Source organism: Aquila chrysaetos, chromosome 11 (genome assembly GCF_900496995.4).
Source record: "Aquila chrysaetos chrysaetos chromosome 11, bAquChr1.4, whole genome shotgun sequence".
Taxonomy (NCBI): Eukaryota; Metazoa; Chordata; class Aves; order Accipitriformes; family Accipitridae; genus Aquila; species Aquila chrysaetos.
Genome location: NC_044014.1, coordinates 43,214,587 through 43,239,783, shown reverse-complemented (window position 1 = coordinate 43,239,783; position 25,197 = coordinate 43,214,587). Strand labels below are relative to the sequence as shown.

Here is a 25,197-nt window from a genome sequence, read left to right as displayed (position 1 = left end):
AAAAAAAAAAAGAAAAAGCTTGAAGTAAGAAACTTCTTTATTGGTTGTTTGGCTGATAAAAGGTTTATTGAGAGGGTTGCTATGGCTTTATATATCAATTACCCAGATAATGGTGCTGTTCTCTGTGGTGTAGCTCTGAGTGGGAGAGTTAGACAGCCATTTATGTAAGGTGCTGCTGTGAAAATCAGATGTTTATAAGATCTTCTCTGCCAGCACTGCCCGCCCCCCCCCCCATTTGAATGGGGAAATGAGGTTGTTCCTTGTTAGTGCTTCACAGGACTGTTGCCTGTCCCTTGCCATCCACAAATACAGCTGAGTCTGTTCCTTTGAAGTGAAGATGCAGCCTCAAAAAGGTGGGAAGAATTGAGGAAATGATGCTTCCCTCCCTGCCAAGTTTCTTCTAAAATTCAGTGTGTCTGTTTCCAAACCAAACCATGTTAGCTGTGGCTGGATGACAGAAAATCCCCATCCCGAGCAGGAGGAGTGATGTTTCAGACCCTGCATCCAAGCTTTCCCCACATGAGCGGGACCTGGCAGCCGTACAACTCTGGCTGGAAGTGTTGCTTTGGCAGCTCCTACCCTCAACAAATTACCAGCTCTGCGGAAAGCAGCAAGTAATGAGGAGTTACAAGGTAAGAGCGAGTGTGTTTTCTCTAACAGCATTTTTGTATGTATTGGACCGCTGGAAGGAAAAGTGGAGGGCAGAGGTGGATGGCAGGAGTTGTACTGTACAAGCCCCTAATACTTCTGCTGCATAGAATGAATCTCCTATTTAAGTGTGCAGGAGGAAAAGGAAACTAGGGTTTTTACCAGGGATATTATTCTAGCTCTGCTGGTTCCTCAAATTATAAATTCTTGTGGGCAAGCGTTACCTTTGTTTTATAGAAACCTGTGTGCACTTGGCACTGTTAATAATAGTCTAGTGAGTGTTTACTTAAGGCTTCCCTATTCATGTTTAACAAATACGAGATAAGCTTATAATAAAACACACAGTAATTTATTACAGAACTTCTACAGTAAAAGATAATTTAGTATTCAAGAATTCAAAGCACTATATTAACAAATATACATTACTCCAGAGATGCAAACTCTCTTTAGCCTGAACCGTACAAATACTAAGAATAGATCCTTAGCATTTCTTTTACAGCCTTGTTAAGAAACAGGACCAGAACGTAGTCTGTTGATGAGATGAAAGAAATTTGTGAAGTAGTTTGCTTAACGTCTTGAGCTATTTGGGGAAAGTGTAATATTTTCCTTTAGCATTTAGCTCTGATGCCTTTATACATCTCCTAGTGTCTTTGCAGCTGACGGTAATCACTGAAATTTGCCCTAGTGCAGAAGTTTTTACGTTGTTATCTGACTTTCGTGCTGTATACACAACCAAACACCAAGGAAATCTGTAACGCTGCTCATCCTATAACGTAAAGCTATTATCCCCGGGAGTGAACAGTATAGGAAGCCTGTCTTCCCCGTGCATGCGTCACGAGATGGCACTATAGGACAGAGTTCTCCCTGTCCTCGTGTTAAAATCTGGTGGACAGAAAATCTGCTGCAGAGAGGCAGAAAGGAGCATTGGGGCAACCCACGGGCAGGTGAGATGGAGACCCAGCAAGTCAGAGCAACCTGGTCTTAGATCCAAGAAATCTTCTTCTCTGCTGGGGGTTCAGGGTTTTGCCGCCTTCACAACAGCAGCAGCTTCACATGGAAGTATTGCAGAAGCTCAATGTGCTTTGAGGGAAATAGAATTAATGTTTTGGAGAAATGGGTTCCAGCTCAGAGTACAGCAGTGTTTTTTCCCTTTACGGAATGGCTTTGTGCTGATTAGCAAGTTGAAGCTCCAGCAACAGAAGCAGAAGGATCTAGAGTACATGAGCTTTGCCTGTGTACCCTGTTCTATTACACTCAAAAAGTGAGTTACGCTCAAAAATGCTGTGAAATAAAAATGACAGAAATCAGTGCTTGTTGCAGCTGCCAGAAAATAACCATTTGGGAATGTTTTATGTCCAATGTCCTATGTTTCAGTTGCCTCCTTCCTGGCGACATCTTTCTAGCCAGGCAATCTGTGTTCCCTCTACTTCTCGCATTGTCCTTCATGCTAAACAGGGCATGTTCCAGAGAGTGAGTCATTGGGCTTGCTTCTTATCACTTTTATGGGTTTGTTAATGAATAAAAAGCAAATCCTGGGTTAGCTGAAAGCCTGCCAGGAAGTTCACAGCACGTGCTTTTTCTCCAGCTTGCATGGTAAATACAAATAGGATGTTATTCTCACTATCGCTATTCCTTCGTTCAGCAGGTGTGGGATTTCAGTCCTCTCTCCCTTTCCATTGCTATTATCTGTTACCCTTAGGGGTTTTTCCTATAGGTATGTCAGGTTGAGGTCCTCTGCTTTCTCAGTAGATCCTGTGCTCTCCAGAAAAGGTTCAGGGGATGCAGAAGTGTCATTGACTTTAAACTTTGAGACAATCCTGGCTGTTTCCTGCGTGATCTCAAAATGTTTGAGCTGCTGTCTCCCTCCTAAGCGCTGCTTGAGTGTGCTTGTGTCAGTCAAGCTGTTCCTGCTCCTGGTGCTCTCCTCCAGGACGTCCTTTGTCGGGGAGCTGCTGTCGGTGGTAGGGTTCCCTTCTGCACCAGGCTCCATTGCCATGTTGGCTAATGTGGTAGTCCTCAAGGGCAAATTGGAAGACTTGGGAATGACTGGCTTCATTTTTGTCTGTGTTCGAATATATTTTACAGGTTGTCGGCTGAAATGGCATCTGGGCTGGGTCCCTAGGACCATGTCCAAATCGCTGTCTGTCTTTTCCTGCACAGAGTCCTCCAGGTCCTCCAGCTCCGAGCCAATACTTGTATTCATCTCTGAACAAAAAATTAGACAGTTATCTTAGATCAGTGAGACAAGGTTACTACGACAAACAATTTTGGCTTATGACTTCTTTTCCTGTTAGAAAGGATACTGACATCCCTCCTGCATTAACAGGCTAAAATGGCTCCCTCTAACAGCTTTGTTAATCAAGAGCAATCACAAGATATGCATTTGAAAGACATATAAGATATGAATCAGGCGCTTATTCTTAAAGCTGTCCTTGATGCATTAAAGCCAGGAGAGCTGCCGATGGTGACTGTGGGCTCGAGAGCTGAGGCAGCAGCAGGGAAAAGCCCTTCGTGAGAACAGCAGAAAATGTGCTTGTGCTTTCATGTGAGCTACGTGGCAGTTGCTCTGCTGTAGGTTATCTGCACAGAGACTGAGCAGCGATGTGGAAGAGGGCCCAGTTATGCTTTGTCTGCTGTGTAATGTAGAGGCAGATAGGGAGGAGGTGTGAAAACCAGCAAACATGCTACGAGACAACCTATAACAGCATCACGATCACCACTTTATTTACCTAGGGCATCCGTGCTTAATGGACTGTGGGCTCCCTCCAGAGTCAGCTCATTGATGGCTTCCCTGGAAGACGAGTTATCAGACACACAGTCCACATTTAAACCATGCTTGGAGGAGAAATTCTGTTGGAAAAAGCCATGAGTGTTTATACAGGACTCTTACTTGACATGAAGATACTGTTAATGTACACTTTACCCCAATTGCTGTTAGAGCCAAGTGAATGGAGGCAACTGCTTAAGCTGAAAATGCCTTGATTTCTCTTAGATTATCTGTAACACTTGGGTGAATAGGGAGGGAGGTTGCAGAAGGTCACAGGGCAGGGCCATGAGGGAAAATTATGGTTCAAGACCTGCCAACTCCAGCATCCATGCTGGCAGAACACAACTGCCACAAAACTCACGCCAGAAAGCAGACGCTGCTTTCTGTGGAGCAGCAGTGTGCTGAGACCGATTCCCATGTCCCATGGGACACTGAAGTAGCCCGTTTCAGAACAAAAAGGGGAAATGTCAGAAACCAAGCTGTTAACTGGAGCACAGTAATCATCATCAAATGCAAATGGGAGGGTGAGTGAGGGACTTGGGAGTGCCTGGGAGTCGTAGTTGGTATGGATCCAGTCTGAGTTTGCACAAGGATCAGGTCACCTGGGCAGGGCTTCCAGAGGTCGGTTTTATTAATGGCAAAATGAGAGCGGCCTTAGAAGCAACTCCCCTTTTTAAAGGTTTGTGACACTGTCTGTGGAATTCAGTCACACTGCAGAAGCAGGTAAAAATGGCTTTGAAAATAGTCAAAGGCGATAGTTGTGTATATCTCAAAGTGCTTTCTGTGAAAGTTTATTAATCCTGTAGGACTTCGGCACATAAGAAGTGAATTATGTCTACCCTGGTGATTTTATTTCAACTGTAATCATAGTTATTCTAATTTCTGCTTCCTCAGTGAGCTGGACCTGTAGAGAAAGCAGTGTTACTGCATGCCAGACGTGGATAGGGTCACTGCAGGCACACAGTCTTGCACATAAGCATCTGTGACTCAAAAGCAGGAGGCAGAGAGTCCCTGAACCTGGATCTCGCTTCCTTTGGCTTAACTTTAGGAAAATCATTTCCTCTTTCTTGCTCATCAGACAACTGTGAAAAGGAGAAAACCCACCATGTCCCGTCTCAGGGATGCTATGCCCATTTGTGTTTTTAAAGTGCTGTGAAATATTGTGAGGAAAGAGCCACGAAGCTTGGGAAGAACGCAGAACACTCAGTAGCAGGGCAGGCAAAACAGGGTCCGTGGCCACTGCTCAGGGATGCAGCAGAGCCCTGTAGGGCTGTAGCAGGGGATCTGCTGGGTCTTAAGTGCATGTAGCTGCTTCCAAAGTTGTAGAGCTGTTTACAGAGAGAAACAGCAGTATCCCAGGCTATTTAGTATGGAGAACCCCACAATTTTTCCAGCATGACTGGAATCTAAAACATGGAGCAAAACCACTATCCAGATTGGTCTGAGAAGCTGCTGAGTGATCTGTAGCTTATAATTTTTTTCTGTTTCTCCCACTCCATGTGCAACAGGCTCTCTGCTCCTTCCTCTCGGAATAACCCTCTGATAGCAAATGGTTTTGTTATCCACGGAACAAGTTCTCTTTAATCGCTAGTCCACCTTCCTGTCTCTACAGCAGGGTCAGTAAGCCCAGCTCGGTGTCTGGGAGCTCTACCTCTAGGTTTATAGTCTGGACTGTGTTTGGGCTCTGAGGTCCTTCATCCTTTTCTGTCGATGCTTCTTGCGAAGGATTTTCACATCCAAGGGATAAGGATGAAGGCAGGTCATCCATCCCAAACACCCTTTCGTAGTTCTGAATGAGAAACTCCACAATCTGGGCTTGATACCCAGAGTCAACAAGGCATGACATTGAGACATCGCTCCCTGAGCCTGGCCGGATCAGAGTTGGCCCAAATACTATGCCCAGGTTGTTTGGGGACATCTTGTTCTCTTCGTATTTCTCTGCCACCCTGGGGAAGGGAAACAGGACTGTTAGGGGCTTCCCAGCTCTCAACCCAAATGCACTGAGTACACAGATGGAATGCACCAAAACCCCCATTTCCTAGTAGAGAGAGAACTCCCATCTTTTATGGGGAGCAGAGCTCTGGTCTGTGCAGGGAAACTCCAGAGAAAAATCTCAGAAGTTGCCTGGATCTGTCTGGATTGTGCAGCCCTACTGAGAGTGGCTGTTTCTTGTGACCTGTGTTCAGAGCTGGGTGAAAGAGAGCTTGATTCAAGTTACTCCTTGACCTCTTGCTCTGTGCTTTATGAAGCATTATCAGTAAGGACCTTCTGGTCCTTCTTGGTCATTAAGACTTTCTCCTAATTGCTGCAAGATGGTCCTTTCCATGAATGAAGTTTTTACCCTCCTCAACTGCCTGCTTGGCTCTCCCAGGTCAAGGAAGCCCAGACGCTCTTCTCGTACACATTTGGTGCTGTGCTAGCCGCTCCTCTGGCAGCGAGGTCTCAACAGGGATCTCCTGTGGTCGGACCTGACACTAACCAGCGTGACAACCAGCACGCTCCTCACCTGTACAAGTGTGCAATGAGGTGTCGCAGAGTGTTGTAGTTGCTTCCAGGCAATTTGCTCAGCAAGTCCTTCATGCTCTGGATGGGATCGGAAGGGAAGCCTGCACAGTCCAGCTTTTCCTCCCCAGGTTTTTGCAAATCTTTGGCAAGTGCAATAAGATCATTGTAGAGGTGGGACAGCAGCACCGGTGCCGAGAGCTGCAGCGAGAGGGGAGGAAAACAGCATGTTACTTCACCCTGCTGGTGTGGCACTGAGGAATGCGGTCGGCTGAGCCCTGCCCTCCCGGCAGAGATTTGGTACCCACTTCCTTCAGGAAATGCTTCAGGACCCCAGTGATATCGTGGGGGGAGTGCTCGGAGAGCTCCACCAGGCTCCGTCCGTTCTCGAACGCCTGGCACAACTTTTCCACCCGGGCTTTGGATCCACTTATCCGATAGATCCCCTGCATAGTTCAGAGGGGGAGAGGTCAGGAGTTTTGGATACAGAGAAGAGAAGACCAAAGCAAGAATAACTGGCTACTCACCTGCACCCCAAGGGCACGGGCTTCAATTTCTGAGGTGCATTTCACCACTATGAAGGGAACTTCCTCTGGGAAATCTCGAGGAACCTGCGTGAAGTCAATGCCAAAAAGAGGTACTCGGTTGGGCAACTTCTTGTGGCCGCAGGTGATGAGCAGGTTCTCGAGACACTTCTTGTGGCAGGCTAGGCAGCACTGAAACGGCAGAACCGACCCACGTTATGGTCTAGGTGTGGTCCAACACTGCAGCGGTGGCTGAACTTGAAGGATTTCTCCTGTTCCCCCAACCACCAAAGTCCCACCAACCCTAAGAGGGCTGCTTCAGGCAAGTGGCAGCTGGTGGCTTACTCAAGGACAGAAAAACACGCCTTGTGTAATGCAGAGGAAGAAAAAGCACAGAACTTTGCAGAGGGACCCCTCATTCCCGCAGACCTTCAGCGACATGATGGTCACCCCAGGCTCCCACGCGAGGCATCTGTAATGACATCTTCTAGCCCTCACCTCCTCACACTCGAAGCCGCTGACCATGAAAGTGTCACACTCCCTGCATTTGGATGGTCCCCGCAGCTTCCGGAGCCGGTGGGTCTGCGCTGCACTGGAGAGGAGGATGTTCTTAAACTGCTGCTGGGATGTACCATTTTCTGTGGAAACAGCATTAAAGCGTGAAAAGGAACTGATACGTAAGCACGGTTTCCACCTAGTGTGTCAAATATGTGTGTGGCTCACCATTTTCAAAAGTTTGCAAGGAATCTCTCTCTTCAAAATCATCTGAGGAGGACATGGTGCTGGTGGATGGAGCTTTCAACAATTTCCTATTAGAGTTTCCTTGAGAAGAGAGAAAATATAAACAGCTGTTCTCATCCTCATGATACACAAAGTGGGTCAGTGCAGACTTTATTCCTGTTTTAGGTTTTGGGGCAATATTAGGCAAGAATTTCTGCAGCTCTCACCTGGGCTAGAATTGGGAGAGTCCAGGGACCGGGATTCACAACTCCCACCAAGGCTTTCTGTGTCGCTGCAGAGGGATTTGTTTGCACCTGCGGAAGGTGGATACGATGACAGACCATCCCAAGCACTCTCAGGATACTTCAACACGGGGTTGAAGTCCACACCAAACTCCCAAGAAAATCCATAAATACTTGTCAATGTTTTCTCCCAGCCTGAGCAAAGCCTTAAGCACTGCCCTAAGAATTTGAGAACCTCTCCCACCTCTTTGGCTACTAATCTAAATTAAACTACAGTGACTTGAGAGAAAATTGGGTCATCTTTATTAAATTCAACCTACTGTGTTCACCGTTTGTGGAGAACTGTTTTCTGGATGTATCTTCTGGCATGCTTGTGTCCTTTGCTGCAGAAGAGGGTCCTGTGTAATGCAATGCCATCTTCTTTTTGCCGCTGGGAGGGGACCTGAGAAGGGGTTGCTATCAATTTTCCAGCAGTGAAGAATAACAGACAATATTGCATCACCGAGGTGCCTTATGGGTACCTGAGACAAAGCATCTGTTTCAGGCAGCTTACAGGTGTAAGCTGAGTTTTCAAGGAGGCCATAATAAACACTTGCACCAAACTAGGAAAACAAATTTGTTCAATATAACTTCACCTTTTCTATCTGCAGGAAAAATTTAGATATCAAACAGCACCCATGTGAGAAAAGAGCAATCCAAATCTTTGGCAAATGGTAGAAATAACTGAAGGGATGTGGTACAAAACTGCTGCCTGCATTTCACTGATGTTGGTCCTGTGCTCAGCAGAAGGAACCAGGTGCATCTTTAGATATCTGTTCTTTATTAGCGGAGCTACGCAGAGAGAAAAGATCCTAACATTGGAGGCTGTGGGCTTTTCTGTAATTAGCAATCATAACGCTGCAGCGTTGCTAGTGACTTTATAAATGTGATTTAAACTTTTTTTTTTTTTATTGTGCATGATACATTTCTGACCTTTCAGCTAGGATGTGGGTTTTCCACTTTTTGTTTTACCTCTGCCCTCCGGAAGCGAATGGCTCGAATTCAAACACTTCCATATGAATGTCTTTCTTCTGCAGAGCCTGAATGAATTCCAGGTATTTCTCGCCTGCTTTGTATGGCTTGCAGACCTCGGACAGGTACTCGTATCCCACTGGAATCTGTTCTGACTGAGTCTGCCGCTGCTTGAACATCCTTAAAGTGACCTTACAAGGGAAAGAAAACAAAAAAAACATTGCTAGTCAAAGCCCAGGTGCTTTTTCCTCCCTTGGATCTCACAGTCATTCACCAGTCTTCAGTTTTTCATTACCAAAACTTGGCTACCTGCACTTCTGCTTATTGGTAGTTCTACTTAACAGGTCAGATAAAAATTATTTGCCACTGTTTCTTGTTCTAGGATTTTTTCCCCCTAGACCTTTTCTACGGACATCCGTGTCCTCAAAGCAGTAGCAATTGAAAATGTGATTATATATCTGAGATTTTTTGGTAGCAGGTTGGTAGTGAAGCAATGTCCAGAGCACTCCCCTAATTTCAGCTGTTTGAGAATGGTCAGTTATAGGGTGGCTCAACAGTGAAATGGTGAAGAGCATAGAGGTCTTATCCCAAACAGCAGTTTCCCTGAAATGAGGATTGGAGGAGAAATTGAGGCTACACATACCCACGTCAGCACCTCATCCCCTTGGTAAATGAGCTTCCGAATATGCGAGACGATCCGTGCTCGCACTTTCTCCAGTTCTTGTCGCCGAAAGTTGGCATCGCTGATGCACATCTTGTACAAAGCTTCTGCTTCCTGAACCTGTGCATGACCAGAAATGGAGCAAAGGAGGACAAAGTCACCAGGACAGGTGAGAAGATGCCATAACATGGTGCGTGGGATGACTGGGAATACCAGCAGCCTGGTCTGAACTCGTCACCTTGGCTTGTGCCTCCTCGCAAGAACGGCGTCGCTTCTCCAGCTGCTTGTTGGCGCTGCCGGGGTTGGTGATAGCTGCGCTCTGGTATTCGTCCTCTGCCTTGGCACTCAAGTGCTTTGCTTTCTCCAGCTCCTCGCAGCGCTGGATGTATTGCAGGCGGGACTTGCGCAGGGATGACAAGGACTCATTCTTGAATAGGAAAAGGAACAGGTTTAGGAAGCCTGGCGAGGCAGTGGGAAGAACAAGTCACAGCAGTACTCTGCTTATAAGGGAAGTGCCTGTCTCTGGGTTCAAATGGGTATTATCGTTCAAATGGAGGTCAGTATTCTCCCTCCCTCTCCTCCCAAAGTTCAGGAGCTCTAAGGGAGCCCCTGGGTTTCCTCTACAGCTGCGTAGAGACCTGGCCATCCTGGGTCATGTTCTGCAAGGTGCCCAGGAGCATCTTCCTCCCCAGCAGGAATCCCTGGAGAAAAAGGCTGATGATGAAGTGGTAGCAGAGTTTGTGCAGCTGGGTTTTGGTAGGGGGGTCACAGGCACAGAGCCTGCCTTTGCAGGGGATCCCTCTCGGCTGAAGACAGCCTAGTGCCAGCGCGTGCAAACCCAAGCTGCCTCCTCGCTCTGCCAGCCTCTGCAGTCGGCAGGACATGATGGGATCCAGCAGGCAGCACAGGCAGGATGGCACAGGAATGCTGCCAGCACTCCCCCCCTTGTACTCTTTAAAAGAGTACTTTTATTCAATAGCAGGATGCATATTACATTATTTAGTTACTGCTTGTCCATAAACATTTGTTTTCAGTGTTTTGAGCCGTGACTGGCACGAAGGTCAGGCCCATCTATCGGGCCTCTTACCATTCTCTTTTGTTCCTTTGTCCACTGATCTTTGAATTCTTTCCTCCATTTCTCAATTTCATTCTTCTTAGCTGACAGAGGCTGCCGAGGAATAATAGTTAGGATGGCAACAGTTCCACATGAGGCAGGAAAAAGGATCCGACAGATGAGGGCACGTGACATTAGAAAGCAGGCCTTGCAAGATGCTTCTTTTTCCCTTAAGCTTGGTGTGCATTTCTTTCTCTTATCCCCTCCACCCCCTGGACCAGGATATAATACTTCGTTAGGTCTCTATGATCCTCCTATCTAATCTTTCAGCAAATTTGTCTAATCCATAGAGAAATGCAGTACCTGGTAGAATTCCTTCTGTTGGAGCAATCCTGCAGTCTCAGTAGCTGAATTTCCAACCTTTATGTCATGTTCCAGGACCATCATATAGAGCGCCCGAAGAGGCATGTGGTACTGCAGAAACCAAAAAAGCAGATATAAAATGATGGATAATCACTGCAGCTTTCCTAAATTAAAGAGCTTTTGGTAGTCATGAACTGAGATCTATTACGGAAAAGTGAGAGTGTCTACACTGGTTAAATGAAGGGGAGTTATTTCAGACAACACAGATAGTAGGATGCTGGAAGCAGAAAGGTTTTTATGCTGGGCAGTATTGTGCTGACTCCATGCCTTGCCTTGCTGAATATCTAATTGTCCAAACAATTACTCTGTGTTATAAGCCCTTGGAAAAAAAAAAAGGAACTATTCCTCTACTGAGTCGTTTAGGAACGGCTTTGGAGGCAGGATTTAGGATTGCTGTAGGATTTAAGCTGGACTCTACAAGCGGTTCACATGTGCAGACAGCCTCACATTTGCTCTGCGTAGGACTCCCATCTTCCTCCGAAGGGAACCCCGTGCAGTGAAGTAGGAACATCGCTAGGACCCATACCTGTTGGAAGATGGCGTTTCGTCCTGATTCTGCTATCTTCACCATCCCTTTGGCAAACTCTGTCTCTGTAGAAGGGCAGAGTGGATTAGACACCAGACTCACGGTCACAGAGGTGGGTTTGTCAAAGCCAGAGGTCATTCCAGTCAATTAGGACCATTCAGGGAAGAAGAAATTCTGACCCCATGTCTTTGTCATCAAGCAAAAGCAACCAAAAGGGTTGGCGTTTGGCCAGTTTCTAACCCATATACTTTTGCTTGCAACTGTGTGTTCTCAGCTATGATTTAAAAAAAAAAAAAGCTATCGAAAAGTGTACGGACTCCCAGCTGGTTCTGTGCACAGACTCACCGTAACTCAGACGTTTTTCAATCCAGCTGAGAAGCTCTTTGACATATTTACACCACATTTTGGCATATTCGAGGGCTGCATCAATGCCACCTTCACATTTTATCAGCATTTCGTCTGCCTCCTGAACTGCAACAGAATAAATCCAGGTTCAGAACGGCTCTGGCTGATGGGCTCCCCCAAGAGTGGCAAAATTGGAGTCTCAAGAGTTGGTGCTGTGAAATACTCAGATAACAGCCATAAAAAAGGTCTTTCACTGAACAATGTCATCATGATCTACTTCATGGCGACCCCATGCAGTCCTGCCCATGGAACCATGCAAGTTCCAGGTAATTTAGACATGTATGTTCCTCTGCCCTCTGCTTTTAATGAAATATTTTTATTCAGTTTGTTTTGCAATACAAAAGTGAAGGACCTAATGGGTTACTGGGGAGTTGCAGGAAGTATTCTTATTCCTTAGTGGAACCTAATACGGCTTCAACACACTGTGGTGAGCAAACTGAAACACATTTCAAGCTGAAATCTGTGAGAAAGCAGCTTAGAATTTTTTTTTTTTTCATATGGACTTTATATGAAGAAAAAAAAATTTTATGTTGCATTTTATAATGCCAGTGACAAGTACAGAGCTGGTAAGAACCCTCCCAGCCGGTCACAAAGTGTTTCAGAGTATCCCAAGTTTCACTGTGTTGATCTTTACTGTGCTTAAAACCAGCAGACATTTGGGAATTGATGTCTCAGTATTTAAAAACCAAGACCTCAAGAGAAGCTCCCTAACGAGATGTTAATGGATGAACAGGGGAAGATCCGCGTGCTGGAGGAAGCAGTGGGACTGCTGAGCTCAAACAGGCATCCGCATCCTTGCTGGGCATCAGCCCTATCTCAGCTTGAGACTGATGCCGGCGGAGACACCGGCATTATTCATCCATGTCATTAGAAGGCTGACAGGACTGTTGCCAGGTGACTGACTAAGTGTTCTCATGTCACCTCTTTGATTTTTAATTAGCAATGTTACCTGTTATGTCTGCCTGCACTTGTCTCTCTGAACTGGTTTTGCTCTTGCAGAAACTTTCACTCAGCTGTGGGGGGAAAGAAAAGAAGAGGAAAATGCTGAAAGAAAAATGAGTATTCAAAAATTGGAGGATTTTTCAAAAAGGCCAGCTGGAGTGCCGATTTTGCTTAGCTAAGCAACTCAGTGCAGTTAAAATAGTAGCCTGAGATTTGACAGAGGGAAGGTAGCGTGGTATAAAAGCCTACCACAGGCAGAAACATGGAGGAAACACATGATTAGGGCAGAGAGATCAAAGCTGGGAAAGGGCTGCAAGACTGAATCCTGGCAGCTCTTGTTTTACTACAAATCACAAAATATTTGATTTTTATCTTTAAGTTCAGCTCATGGGATAATATGATTACATGAGAACAGTTGCTGTCAGAGAAAAATTAAGTTCCTAGACCCTTTGTTTATACAAAAAGTGTGAAATGAGGCTGATAATCTCCAAAAGTCCCATACTGCCGAAAGTAAGCGAAAAAACATTAAGTTCTATTTTGAAGGTCTCCTTAAGGCCAAAATTTTAGAGATTTTTGATGCATGACTCTCAAATGTATTGTGGGTTTGCTGTCTTGTCTGATCTTTTTCTTAGCACACAGAACTTAAACCAGCAATTTCCACATCTTGTTTTTCAGAAAAATATAAATCCAGACAGTAAATGCCTGAGTGTTTCCACTAAATATTATCTGCTCTGTTGCCACCTCCATCATTGTTATAACCAAGTGTTGTACAGTTCTTTTCTGTCTATTAAAGTAAGAGCTGTAACTATTTTTTTTCAGATGATCACCCAAAAAACAACTTTAATAACGTAGATTTTAATAACATAGGATCATGCACTTTGGCAATGGACATCGGTAATTTCTTTAATAAAATGGATTTCATTCTTTGCCTACCGGAACAACCTCTTTTTCTGTGGTCAGGTCTGTGTCATCAGTGCTGTCAGCATCACCAACGAACATATCAACTGTCCTGTATAGTGAAAAAGAATGCAATGAAATAAATTAAGGTTCCAAAGACCCAGAAAACTGGTTCAGCCCTGTTTCTCTACATACGCATTTCCAATTGAGATTTCTATGGCATCCAGGCTCCGGAATATCTCACTGTACCGCTTCCTATTTTCAGGTGTCCTCTCTTGATTGTCCAGACCTGGAGTTGGAGAAGAAATCATTTCACTGAAATGCCTGACCCAAAGCTCCCCGAGGGCAGCAGGATGGTTTCTAGAGGTGCAGGGGAGCGTGGCTGAGCCCCGCTGTCCTGCGCAGATTCACAGGGAAGCGACAAACTGCGATGGCCTGGCAAAGCACAGCAAGGTGAGCTCGAGGGCGAGATGGGATTTGAAAAAAAACCTTAGGAACAGTAAACTCATCGAGGTTCCTTGGGCAGAACCCCCAGAAAATGAGTCTGCAGATGTCCAGGGGAGACATCTAAGCTGGTTTTAGGGCTTGCAATCAGACCCGAGATCAGCTGTGAAAACTGGGCAGAAACCTTTATCGTAGCCACTCTGAGCTGAAGTCACGCCACTGTCCTTAGTTTGGTACTGGTGGAGGGGCTCGCAGGATGCAGCGGCGTGCCCTGCACCTCGATCAAACCCACGCGCACGCCGTACAACCTGTGTCAGCAGAACCATGTGCATAGAAAACAGCAGGCATTGCTGCGGTCCAGCGGCGCGTGGGCTGGGCTGTGTTGCAGAAGTTGCCCGTTCCTTGCGCATCGTGTGTGTGTCGCAATGTTTTATGTGCGGGGACCATTTCTCAATATTGTACGTGCTTATTTATGGTGATAATCTACGTTATGAAATCCTGCAGCTGATTCAGCCCCCAGCAGGTACAAATTATTGGGCATGCAAAGTATAAAACGGGCTGGTCCCCACTTGAGGGGCAATGCGCTCCTGCCATGCACCTCTGTAAGGTCTAAGCGTATTTTGCCCACAGGGCGGAGACGCGCACATGCATTTTACATGGGGTTATTGATGCCGTTAATCTCACTTTCCACTCTGTCATGTGTTTGTCACTGAGGGCTGAAACCAAAATTGACTCGGGCTGAAACTAAAATTGACTCAGGCTGAAAGTTGCTGAAAAAAAAAAAAGGAAAAATGTTTTAAAATATGAAATGGGGCACAATTGGTAAAAAAAAACAATAGAAAACTTCACTGTTCTTTGTCCTTTTGACATTCCAGGAAACAGGATGTGGTTGACCTAAATCTAGAGTTGCTTCACTGATAGTTGACTTTTTGACAGTGAGCAAGTACTTGTAAGTGTTGCTCAAATGATGGTTGGTAGAAAAGTGAGTTTTTGTCTCATTTAGTTATAGCTACTCCTGGGCCTTGTCTCAGTCCTGAAAAATACAGATTTTTCAAGTCAGGTCTTGATTAGGAGCTGGCCTGCCATTAAGCCTACAAACAGCATCGCACCATTGCTGACCCCAGATTTGCAGAGCCACGTTGTCTTTGAGAGAGGCCAATGACTCTGGGAAACTCCCAGCACGTGGGGGAAGACCCAGCTCCTGGGCACTTGCTGGGGGAGCGGTACAATCCTGGTCATCTTCCAGCTAAAATGGTGCAGAAGAGTGAGAGATTGGCTTGCCTGTACTGATAATAAGGGAGACTTTGAGCATGTGTGTATGCATATGAGTTTTTTTTAACTATATAAAGATTCCAAAAAACGTGGAGAAAGTATTTGAACGTACAATTAAGAGAAAGGCCAGGAAGCATTGGGCATTTTTTTCCACAAATCTCCTTGTTTGGTGTCAGATGAAAGTGCTGTCTGACAATCATATAGTTACAGTGTCCAAGCCATGAACATCAACCAGTCTAACCCTATCATCAGCTTAAAAACAGAAATAACTGTGAAGAAGGCTGGGTGGGACACTGAAGCTTCTCACACTCACAGTCAGTGCTGAGCAGCATGGGCCAGATGCTGCATTCCCTTCTGCATCAAGAAATGAGCTGGGAACGCTCCTAGCTTACTTGCCTTTGCTGAGCAGATAATTAATATTTATGCTGGCCTTGTTCTTTAAAAGTTTTCTGAACGAACATTTTACTCCAAAGTGAAACAAGACACTGAAAATGTGTGAAGACACGCTTGTTTTTGTAAAACATAAGTCACTGAGGTCTGAAGGAACTGCAAGGAACCGCTCAGACTGGCCTGCCATGCTTGGAGGACCTGGGGAAGGGATTTAAAAGCACCAATGATGCTAATAGAGGACTGCAAACTGTACCCAGTGCCTATCCTGCTTAATCGTGATAAATCAACATTTCGCACTTGGTGGGTGACCTCAGACAGGCAGTTTACCAAACATCTCATTCTGGTTTTTCTGTAAGAGACACAAGTTGTTCATAATCCAAGACGTAAAAAATCCAAGGCATACTAATTTAATGTGAATCCTAACGACTCTTGTTACTTTGCAGGAGCAGATGGACAGCTTTAATTTCTCTTGTTTACCACTAGCAGAGGATTGTACAACAGGAAGAAGTGACTCAACTTGAGCAGCACTGGTGATGGGTAAAATGAAACATTCTGCTTTTGAAAGCAGCTATTGTGAGGCGCTGTAAGATAAGCAAGAACCTCAGGTTCTCACAAGTCTTTTGCTTCATCTCACTAAGATAATATTATATGTAATACTATAAAAGTAGGAAGGTGGAAAAATTGGTCATAAAAAGTTTCCCTAGTCTTGCTGTAGCTGATGTTATTAGCTGCATTCTCACAAGTTTAAACATGTGTCTCCTTGTATGCAGCCCCTGCGTCATTCAAGGGCAGCACCAATTTGTCCCATCTATTTGAAGCCTTTTGAGTGGCTTTTTGGCATGTGGAGGTCTGGGCCAAATGATTCATGTGCCTCATATGTATCTCATCAAGGAAATGAATTGCCTCAAATGTATTGCTCTTCACTGTCACAGCTGTCATCAGTCAGCCATCTGTTGGACACCTTCAAGATGTCCCTTCCTGATGAACCGTGCACTCCTGATTGCCCACCTGCTAAATATGTAAACATCTGTATACATTTTCCTGTACTAGAAGGAGAATGGAGCCCCTGTGCCTGGCAGGCTTGCAGAGGCTCCCAGAAATATCCATAAACTAATACATCTTTCAAATCCTGCTGAAAGCCCTTTCCTTTGACCAGTGAGGATTAGGTAGCAGAGCATCTGCTGCGGTGCTGGGATATAGGACCACAGGCCTGGAGGAGACTCCGGCTCAGTCCTTTGTCCGTTCACTACAGCTCTGCAGCCTTATTTACAAATGGATGCTTCAATTTAAAGCCAGTTATCTTACTGGACAACCTAATGACAACTGGAAGGCTGATCTAGAAACTCAGTCTTCTGGAGATTAAAAACCATCTATGCTTCTTGAAGGACAGTGTATCCTTTTTCTTCTTATCTTAGACAATTCCAGCAGAAACCTCTTCCAGCATCGGCACTAGACCTGCATCCTAAAGGGGAGCATCCCTGCACGGCCAACTCTTGCACTGGAGCCGGCCAGCTGTTGTGCGAAGTTCTGCCCCATCCTTGGATGGACAAGACTGTCATCTCATCTGCATCATCTACCTTCTGGAAAGCTCACCGCTCTTCTCTCCTTTTGCTGCCGTTACAGGGAGAGCAAGCTCCCACAGTGGTGGGTGTGCAGAGTGTTGAGGATATTTTTAGCAGGACAAGCTCTTGTTCTGCCATTCAGCAGAAGCATCACTTCCCTTTCAGCTGCAGTTACCGTGAAATGAGATAAATTTCTAAAACCCTAATTCAAAGCGTGGCACCGTTGCCAACCTTGGTATCACAAGCCTGTTCCTGGTAGCGCCTTCCTCTTCTCTGCGCTCAGTCTTGCACTTTGCAACACAACATCTGAATTTTTCCACTGGGGCAAATCTCCCGTTTCTGCATAAAATGACACACACTTCTTAGCAGCATCTGTGTAAAATCCCCTGCTTGCTAAGCCACGACATGGTTTGAACCAAATGAGTCTGAAAACTCTCAAATTGTTGTCCGCCACTCCTGCAGGAAATCCTCCCTCTTTAACCAAGACATCCCTCAGTGAGACTCCAGTTATGGCTGGCAGCAAAGGATGCTGCTCCAGTTGCCCAGATCAGCATCTCTGTCTATGCAAGGAATAACAGTTTTGGAACAAAATAATCCAAGTTCCTTGACAATGGTTTTGCAAAACCAAGACCGCTTCCCATCTGTCACTCTGATTTCTCATCTTCTCTTCCTGCTTCAGTGGAACAAAGGTCCTGGCAAAAACTGAATTTACAAATCAGCTAATTTTTGAGGAGGTCGGAACCGCTACCAAACAGTGCGATCACCCACAACTGACAGGAAATACTAGCAAGGTCAGATGTCTAAAATAGTAGTATATATTAACGAGGGGATTAATTAAACATGTCAGGGGGAGGAAGGGGAATTTCCACTTAATACATCAATTCATTGAAAAAGAAGGTGAGCACGCAGCAAATCTTTGAGATGTCTGACAGCAGAAACTGAGCACAGGTGCATTTAGTTTGCAAAATAAAAATGAGGTGATTGCCAGCTTTAGAGGAAAATATTAGTAAAAGAGACTTGCCTTGATAGATGGCAGCCCCCTGCAGTTCTTAGCTAATAAACCTTGCTTTTTAAGTAAGAAAAGTACAACTACATGAAACTTCTGGCTGTTCATTTCTTCGATAAGGAAAGAATAAGGAAACGTTAGCAATGGTAAGAAGAATTTAGACTGACAATGAAGCACAGCAGATGCTTCCAGTACTGGAAAACAGTAAAAGAACCCTCCCAATTAGCAACAGAAGGATGAATCTAGGACGCTTATTGGCTTAAAAAATAAGACTGAACAAAATCATTTATACCAGTCGTCTTTGTATTGCAAAAGAGCTGTCAAATAAGCCTCCTTCTCCTTAACAGATGAGATTTTGTTGATAAAAGGCACTCTGTGGATACGGCACACTTGGATATATCAAGGGCATTTGACTTTTACAGTCATGTCACATTCTGGATGGTATTCTTGGTCGCACATTAAAAACTGTTTCACTGACAAACCTCAAAATACATCTTTAATCAATGTATAGGGTTGTTTCTAGAGGGATCTCAGAAACAGATTCCTGCTCTTTGGTGGGTTTATTAAATGATCAGACTTGTATCATCATCTCTCCTGGTAAAGTGCTTGATGAGACCAAGATGGTAGGCCAAGAAGTAAGGCAGCTATTTATTACAGAGTCTTTAAGTGGCCTCAGAAATGGTTATGCTTCCACTGCAGCATATAGCTGAACATCCACAAATTAAGTGCAGCTATTATATCGCTAGTCTGGAAGTCTCTGCCCTGAAAAGCAGCGGAGGACACAATGGGTAGTTGCCTAACACGAGCTTCACATGCAATGTTGCGGAAAGAGGACCTCTGCAAGCTCTGGTTACGTACAAAAGGGGAACATTGAGCAGAAATAGGCTTTGCTTTTGCCTCTGCATGCAACGCTGGATCATGAGCACGTTACACGTTAGTGTCAGCTCTGACAAAGGGTTGTGCAGATGTTGCTGAAGACACAAAAACATTCTGTAGGGCAAAAGTGGGCAGAGAACTAGTCTCTCAATACAGTTTCTAAACAAGCTCAACTTAGTTTATGAGAGACATTGAGACATCCTTTAACTATCTCTGTGTATGATCATGAGCTATAGAAATTCTGCTAATGGTTTTTCAATTTTCATGACAAAGACATGACAAGATCCAGCTGCTGAAAGATAAGCTGAAATAAAGAGTTTTCTAGCTACAGGGATAACAACGCATTTGAATGTGGCAGGAGGGAAAGGACTAATGTTGCGTGCTGTGTTTCCTTGATTACAGAGCCAGTGAGCTTTCCCCCCCCACACCTCTCTTTGAAGCACCAGGGACTGGCCCCTGTTGAATGTGGGGCTCTGGCAGGAGGGATTTGTGCTCCCAGGTAGTACAGAGACCTCTTAGATGCTCGACTGGTAAGTGTTACTCCAATTTAAACTGATTATGTTCATAAATAGGGTTGTCACCTTTGAGAAAAAGGACTTATAGAAAATTTTTGTCAGAGGGACTTGAGCTGATGATGTGCAAGTACCAGCATTATGTACTTCCAATCTCTTAAGAGAAAACGCTGCACATTCTGCCTCCTGAAAAGCGGGTTTGCATCCTTTCCTCTTACATAAGTCAGTGTCCAGTACAAATGCATCAAACAACTTCATCTCTCAGAGAAAGACTTAGAGAAGTGAACAGTCGGGATCTTCATGGAAACCCCATTTAGAGGAACTTACAGCTGTTTTTAGCAGTCATATTTCCTAGGTGGCTTACAGGCTGATCTGTGTCATATGTCATACCATGCCCCAAAAGCTTACATTACAAAAAATATAAAAGGTTGTTTCAAATGCCATCACATACCACTTGGTTCTGGGTCTCCCATGGCTGAATCTTCAGTGTTTTGGTCTGAAAGCAGCAGAATCCCAAATTACCCAGCTTTGAATCACAGCTGAATTAAGTAAAACACAAGTTCTTGGTCAGATCAGATGTGAAGAAATTATCCAAAGGCCCATGATAGCTGCATGTGAAGACGACCTGCCCAAATTAACTGGCAGAAGCGCCCGTCGGTGAGTGCGGCTGCTGTAGCCAAATCTGCTTCCTGCAGACACGCTTCCGTGTAAGGAAACAGTGTGCAGCGTACATTTGTTTGATCATGAAATTTGCATAACTCAGATGCGTCTTGGTAAATAGCAAAGAAGGGACCGTTTCTGAGTCCTCCTGGCTTCAGTGCTTGCAGCTATCACAGCAGCCCCAGTTTTTCTACCTGGACAGCACTCTCTGCTTCCTAAGAAACACCCATGCTTCCAAATACACTGAACTACTGAGAAACCGCTGGTGGTGAGGGGAAAGGGCTGTTAGGTTAAAAGAGGGGACAGAGGAAGGAAAAGGATGAGCATCTTGGGCAGGGATGGGCCAGCAGTGGTCCTTGCCCGAGCCACCGTTTCTCTGCTCTCTTCGCCGGCGCGTGGGTGTAATGGAGCCTTCTCGGAGATCACAGTCTTTCTTGACTTCTGCTCAGCAAAACCGAAATCTGAACTTTTAATGGTTTGCTTCTTAAATAAAAACAAGCCCTGATTCTGTAAGTGTTTGATGAGTTAGGGAAAAAGCCGTCGCTTGCATCAAGACGTTTTTCAGCCTCGGAGCATTCTCTAGACCATGGACTGGGATGTAAGGCTTTAAATCCGACTGCCCCTCGCGCTGTACGATATGCTTCAGCTCACAAGCAATTGATTTACTGGCTGCAAGCATGTAGCTAGCGTTGCCATCTTTAAAATTGGTGAATTTTGCCTTCAGTTTTGGAATACTGGTGGTGATTTAGTGATGAAACTCTGCTATGGGAAATAGAAAACATTTATTCAAAGATTATAGATCAAAGTGAGCAGAAACTGAAGTGAACTTTTTTCTTTTGCAAATACTAGAGAAACTGACAGCAAAAATGTCACAGTCAACAAACAAACTTGTGCTCAGCAGTGAAGCCATTGATTTTTTCTCTGCTAAATAATGAATATTTAAAAAACCTATGTTTTCTTATGCAACCAAAAAGTATGCTTGTGGCCCTGGACTCGCAAGAAACAGTTTCCCTTTCCTCGGCATCTGCTGGAGACTCAAATAATGCTGCTAAATTTCTAGTGTGAAATCTCCCCCTGCGCTTGCACCACAGACTTTGTGGCAGGCAAATCTACAGGCTCTTCTGTCCCACTAACTACAGCCAGAAATGAGTCAGAGTTAAGATTCAGCTGATCCTCCTATCATTAACACTTGTTTAATTAAAAAAAAAAAAATCCTAGAATCTCGGAGTTACGCCTTCAGTGTTGAATGTTTCAGGCTTAAGTGAAAGTGGCGCGTGTGACAGTTTCTGCTCAGACTCTGGAGGTAATGGTTGACTTTTAGAAGAAAGCAGGAGACCTGGGATGCATAACCATGGCAAAGTGCTGCTGGGATCAGCGGAAGGGCAGAGTGATGAGTTTCTCCTATCAAATCTTCCCTAGCCTGTGCCTCAGTTTTGTGTGTTCAGTCAGTGTAATTACAAGTATGTTTAGTATAATTAGCATGCCCTATTTGCAAAGTGCTTTACTTACAGATAAGTGCTATAAAAAGTGTTTTTCTAGTGTAAAGGAATTTATAGCCAAAAGGATTGCAACATAGTACAGCAACACCCCTCCAATTAATCATGTTAAAAAAAGCTAATGAAAGCCAACACAAAGCAAGGGGGGTGGCTCCTTATTTACCAGAAATGTAACTCAGGATCCCAATTGCCAGTCTCATGAGACTGTTTCCTAGACATTCTGGCTGAATGAGTATGTCCTTTTTTGGTTGGGGTTTTTTGCAGGGGGGGTAAAAGTGGAGGTGGTAAGACCCTAAACTTTCTTTTGCAGATCAGAGGCTCACAAAAGGGAAGTACGGGAATTCTTGAGAAATGGCTCATCTTCCAAGGTAACACAGAGCTGTATACAGCATAATAACGTGGTTCTCTAACCGGAGGGAAGCTGTAGCAGCAGTCTCTCCACTTGCCGGTGCAGTCAGATCGGCACTGGTCATGGGGCAGAAAGCTGCTTCGGCTGCTCTGCTGACACTGAGCTCCTTCAGCACAGCCTGCAAACTCCTCCTGCGTTTCGAACAGGTGAATTTTTTTTAATTACTATTTTAGAACAAGCACAATGGCAAGCTACTGCAGACAATACACAGGAGCAGCCCCCTATGAAGTCTCATTAAACTTCCCTTTACGTCACCACTGCTATTTTATAAGGCAAACATATTTTCACATCGGCAAGTCTTTTGAAGGCACGGGAGGAAAGGACCCGGGGAGTGAAAGCGGCAGTGTGGTTAGTGCACTTTCCTTCCTTCCAGGTCCCTGCCAGGAGCCTCATGCTGGTGCTGGCTCTGCTCATACACAGAATATTGGGATGGGACATTCAGTGCTTCCTCTTGAAGCTCATCTGACCCCCAAACAAAGGCCAGGAACCACCATGATTCTCTTCTGAGGAGGCTGAGACGAGTTTTCAGGTGAGGATTTTCCTCGAGATTTAAGTATATCTGAGCTCCCAAGAAAATAATGTGCAAATATTCAAACCATCCAACCAAGGTGGCATGGCATAGGACACTACCTTAACCTCCAAGGGCTATCACAACTGTTCTGTGGGTCAATCTAATTCTCCCCCCCACTGCCACACACTGACAAGCAAACACATGAAAACATTTTGCACAGGATTATACAGGAATTCAGTGCTGGGAGAAGTCCTGACACACGCCTCCTCGCTCCAACAGACATAACCAAGCCAAGAACAGCTCCCCGGAGCCTCGCATTTCCGTCCTTTGGTTTCACCATCCGAACGCAATGTGTCTTTATTAGGGGAAAACAGACAGATAGGTGCAGTTTGCCAGCATGATTGCCAACCTAAATAAAAGGCTCTCATGTCTAAGCCTTTATCTTGCATTTGTGCATTTTAAAAGCACCATCTTCCCTAATGATGGGATCTGGATACGAATAAGCCTTGATGATCACTGACTTCTGCTCAGCTTCAGTACTGATGTGCTTTCTGTGCACGCAGACACCCGTGTGTGTCTGTGCTGAGCCTGGTTGAAAGCTTTCCATCACCACTGAGCAGAGGGCAATAACTACAGCGCTCGTTAGGTTCTCTAAGGTTATGCATTTACCATCGATATTGGCGATAAGGGTTGCTACGGCAGGTTGGATGGCATCCCCAGTCAAAGCAGGATATGCGTTCAGGAAGGTGGAGATGGCTTGCAGTAACTCTGCCAGCTTGGCTTCAACAGAAGCTGAAATAACTTCTCCTAAAATTAAGAAGGGGAAAAATTACGGGTTTTTTGCATGCATAAACTCTCATCTTCACCTCTCCCAGGATGAACCCACTTCAGCACAGTGGTACAGGTACCTTGCTGTTCCTAAATACTCGAGTTCTCCACAAAACAGAAAATAACAAATGCTGAACACCCAAGCAAGCAGAAAACCCACATGCAGTGAAGGGATGGATGTAGAAATTGCCCCGTCCTTAGTCACCAGGGCCAGGACCCTCGATGAGGCTCCACGCTGCCTTTTGTCCAGGTTCTACTCCATGAGCCCAAGCAATGGACGTCCCTGCTTACTGCTGCAGGAGTGTTGCATATCTTTGTGTCTTTACAACCTGAAGGCCAACCTCTGAGACAAAAACGCAGTCCCAAGCTGGGCACTTGTAAAGATACTCGGCAAAGGAGAGGGAGCCAGCTCAGGCAGGTCTAATTTCCATGTGCAGCCGGCATTGTTTGGGGGCTGTTAAAAGCAAACCTTTTGCAAAACTAAGAGCACCACCATAGTTAGGAATTTGCTCGAGAAGCATGGCCAAACCAACTTGTTTGGCATGCCTGGGGTAAGGCAGTCACCGTGACCTAGAGCTACAGCTTGCGGCCGTGGGTGGAGAGACCAAGATCACAGGGAACTCCGGATGCCTTAGTGGAGAAGGTGGCATTCCTCCAGGAGGTTTCTTGTCCCAGCAAGCAGTTGAAGGGATTTTGTTAATGCTGCCATGCTGTACAAGGTTTCTAGAGCAGCACCGAGCCTGTGATGATTGTTTTCTTAAATCTCAGTTTAGGTCTATTTACTTGGGCTCCAGCCTGGAGAGTGTCCTGCAAGTAGAGAGGCTGTCCTGGGAAAAAGGAGGAGAGGGGGAAGGTGCCAGTATGCCGGACCAGAAGGCATGGCACTTCTGCTGGAGCACATTTCTGGGCTGTGACACACGCTTGGGCTCCCACCACCACCCAGAGCATCACCAGCTTGAGCCTTTCTTCGACTCATGACATTTGGACTCCTTCCCGATGATGAATCCCGGTTTTCCCAAAGGGGACATCGCAGGCACCCTTTGTGCCAGCCAGTTTAACTCACTTGTGAGTAATTGCAGGTGCTGTCAATAGCACTTGAAGTGTTTTTGCATCACATTTGAGGAAACCTGTGCACTTAGATGGTTAAGTGCTCTGAAACTTTATCTGTTGATGCAATTCATTATAGGGAAAGACGTTTGCATAATTAAATATCCGCGCAGAGAGAAGCCACCATAAATTGTCTGAGAGCCATCTAAATTCATTGCTTTAAATAAATAATGCAACAGGAATGAGACAGCATCGCTTTTGCTGAACATAATCTGCTTGTTTTGTAAGCAAACAAGTGGACTGAAAAATATTTACCTTTTCCAAAGAGCTCACGGAAGTTCTGAAATTTCCTGTCGATGTTCCTCAGGTGTTTGGTGATGCGGAGCACCTCACCAGCTGTGAAGTCCACACAGCCGGCACAATCACCAGGGACAGGGCTCTGGATTGAAGCCCAGGCAGCAGCCAGGCATCCAGCATCGGGCTCGTGGCCGGGTGGAAAGCGTCTGCCTGGGGATCCGGCTGCGATCTGAGCACGACCGGCACTGTCCCGGGCTCCCGGCCGGTTCATGGCGAGGTGGAGCACCCGCTGCAGAGCTTTCCCAAGTCCAGTGGGTGAGCCTTTTTCTCAGGCTATGTTTTTGGGTGCACACATCCAAGGTCCCGTGGGCTATGAGCACGGCTCCCCCTCATCAAAAGGAGAAGCAGCATTCTGCAAAAGCAACTGGAGACGCAAGACAAAACACTCAAAAAAAAAAAAAAAAAAAAAGGAGGGTATGGGATGAATTCTCATGCTCTCAGCATTTATTCATTTTCTAATTCAGCAGAGTTGCAACCAGTGTTTTCTGAGAAATGACCAAAGCGA

General features: G+C 45.4%; 1 protein-coding gene across 4 annotated transcripts; it reads right to left on the bottom strand.

Moving 5' to 3' along the window:
* Nucleotides 1-981: 981 nt before the first annotated feature.
* Nucleotides 982-24,903, bottom strand: LOC115348522 (GEM interacting protein). 4 transcript variants are annotated; one of them, XM_030031355.2, is made up of 22 exons: nucleotides 24,651-24,903; nucleotides 23,130-23,267; nucleotides 13,518-13,611; nucleotides 13,359-13,434; nucleotides 12,433-12,496; nucleotides 11,424-11,549; nucleotides 11,079-11,143; nucleotides 10,493-10,603; nucleotides 10,163-10,243; nucleotides 9,314-9,502; nucleotides 9,058-9,195; nucleotides 8,415-8,605; nucleotides 7,724-7,845; nucleotides 7,389-7,475; nucleotides 7,165-7,263; nucleotides 6,940-7,079; nucleotides 6,445-6,633; nucleotides 6,226-6,363; nucleotides 5,922-6,118; nucleotides 5,067-5,361; nucleotides 3,378-3,498; nucleotides 982-2,853 (listed from the first exon to the last, which is right to left on the bottom strand). In XM_030031355.2, exons 1-22 carry the CDS (start codon nucleotides 24,901-24,903, stop codon nucleotides 2,357-2,359), a joined length of 3,411 nt encoding a protein of 1,136 aa, XP_029887215.1. In that variant the 3' UTR covers nucleotides 982-2,356. The 4 variants fall into 4 exon arrangements, with proteins under 4 accessions (XP_029887215.1, XP_029887216.1, XP_029887218.1 ...); XM_030031356.2 differs by lacking the exons at nucleotides 23,130-23,267; nucleotides 24,651-24,903 and adding an exon at nucleotides 19,836-22,016; XM_030031358.2 differs by lacking the exons at nucleotides 3,378-3,498; nucleotides 5,067-5,361.
* Nucleotides 24,904-25,197: the final 294 nt, after the last annotated feature.

What these genes read in the sequence shown, in the direction of transcription:
- LOC115348522 (XM_030031355.2), bottom strand. Translation starts at nt 24,903, where the DNA reads ATGAACCGGCCGGGAGCCCGGGACAGTGCCGGTCGTGCTCAGATCGCA. An exon ending in CCGTGAGCTCTTTGGAAAAG is followed by an intron (nt 23,268 to 24,650) that starts GTAAATATTTTT and finishes TCTTAATTTTAG; the next exon opens with GAGAAGTTATTTCAGCTTCT. An exon ending in CAGAAAAAGAGGTTGTTCCG is followed by an intron (nt 12,497 to 13,358) that starts GTAGGCAAAGAA and finishes TTCCCCCCACAG; the next exon opens with CTGAGTGAAAGTTTCTGCAA.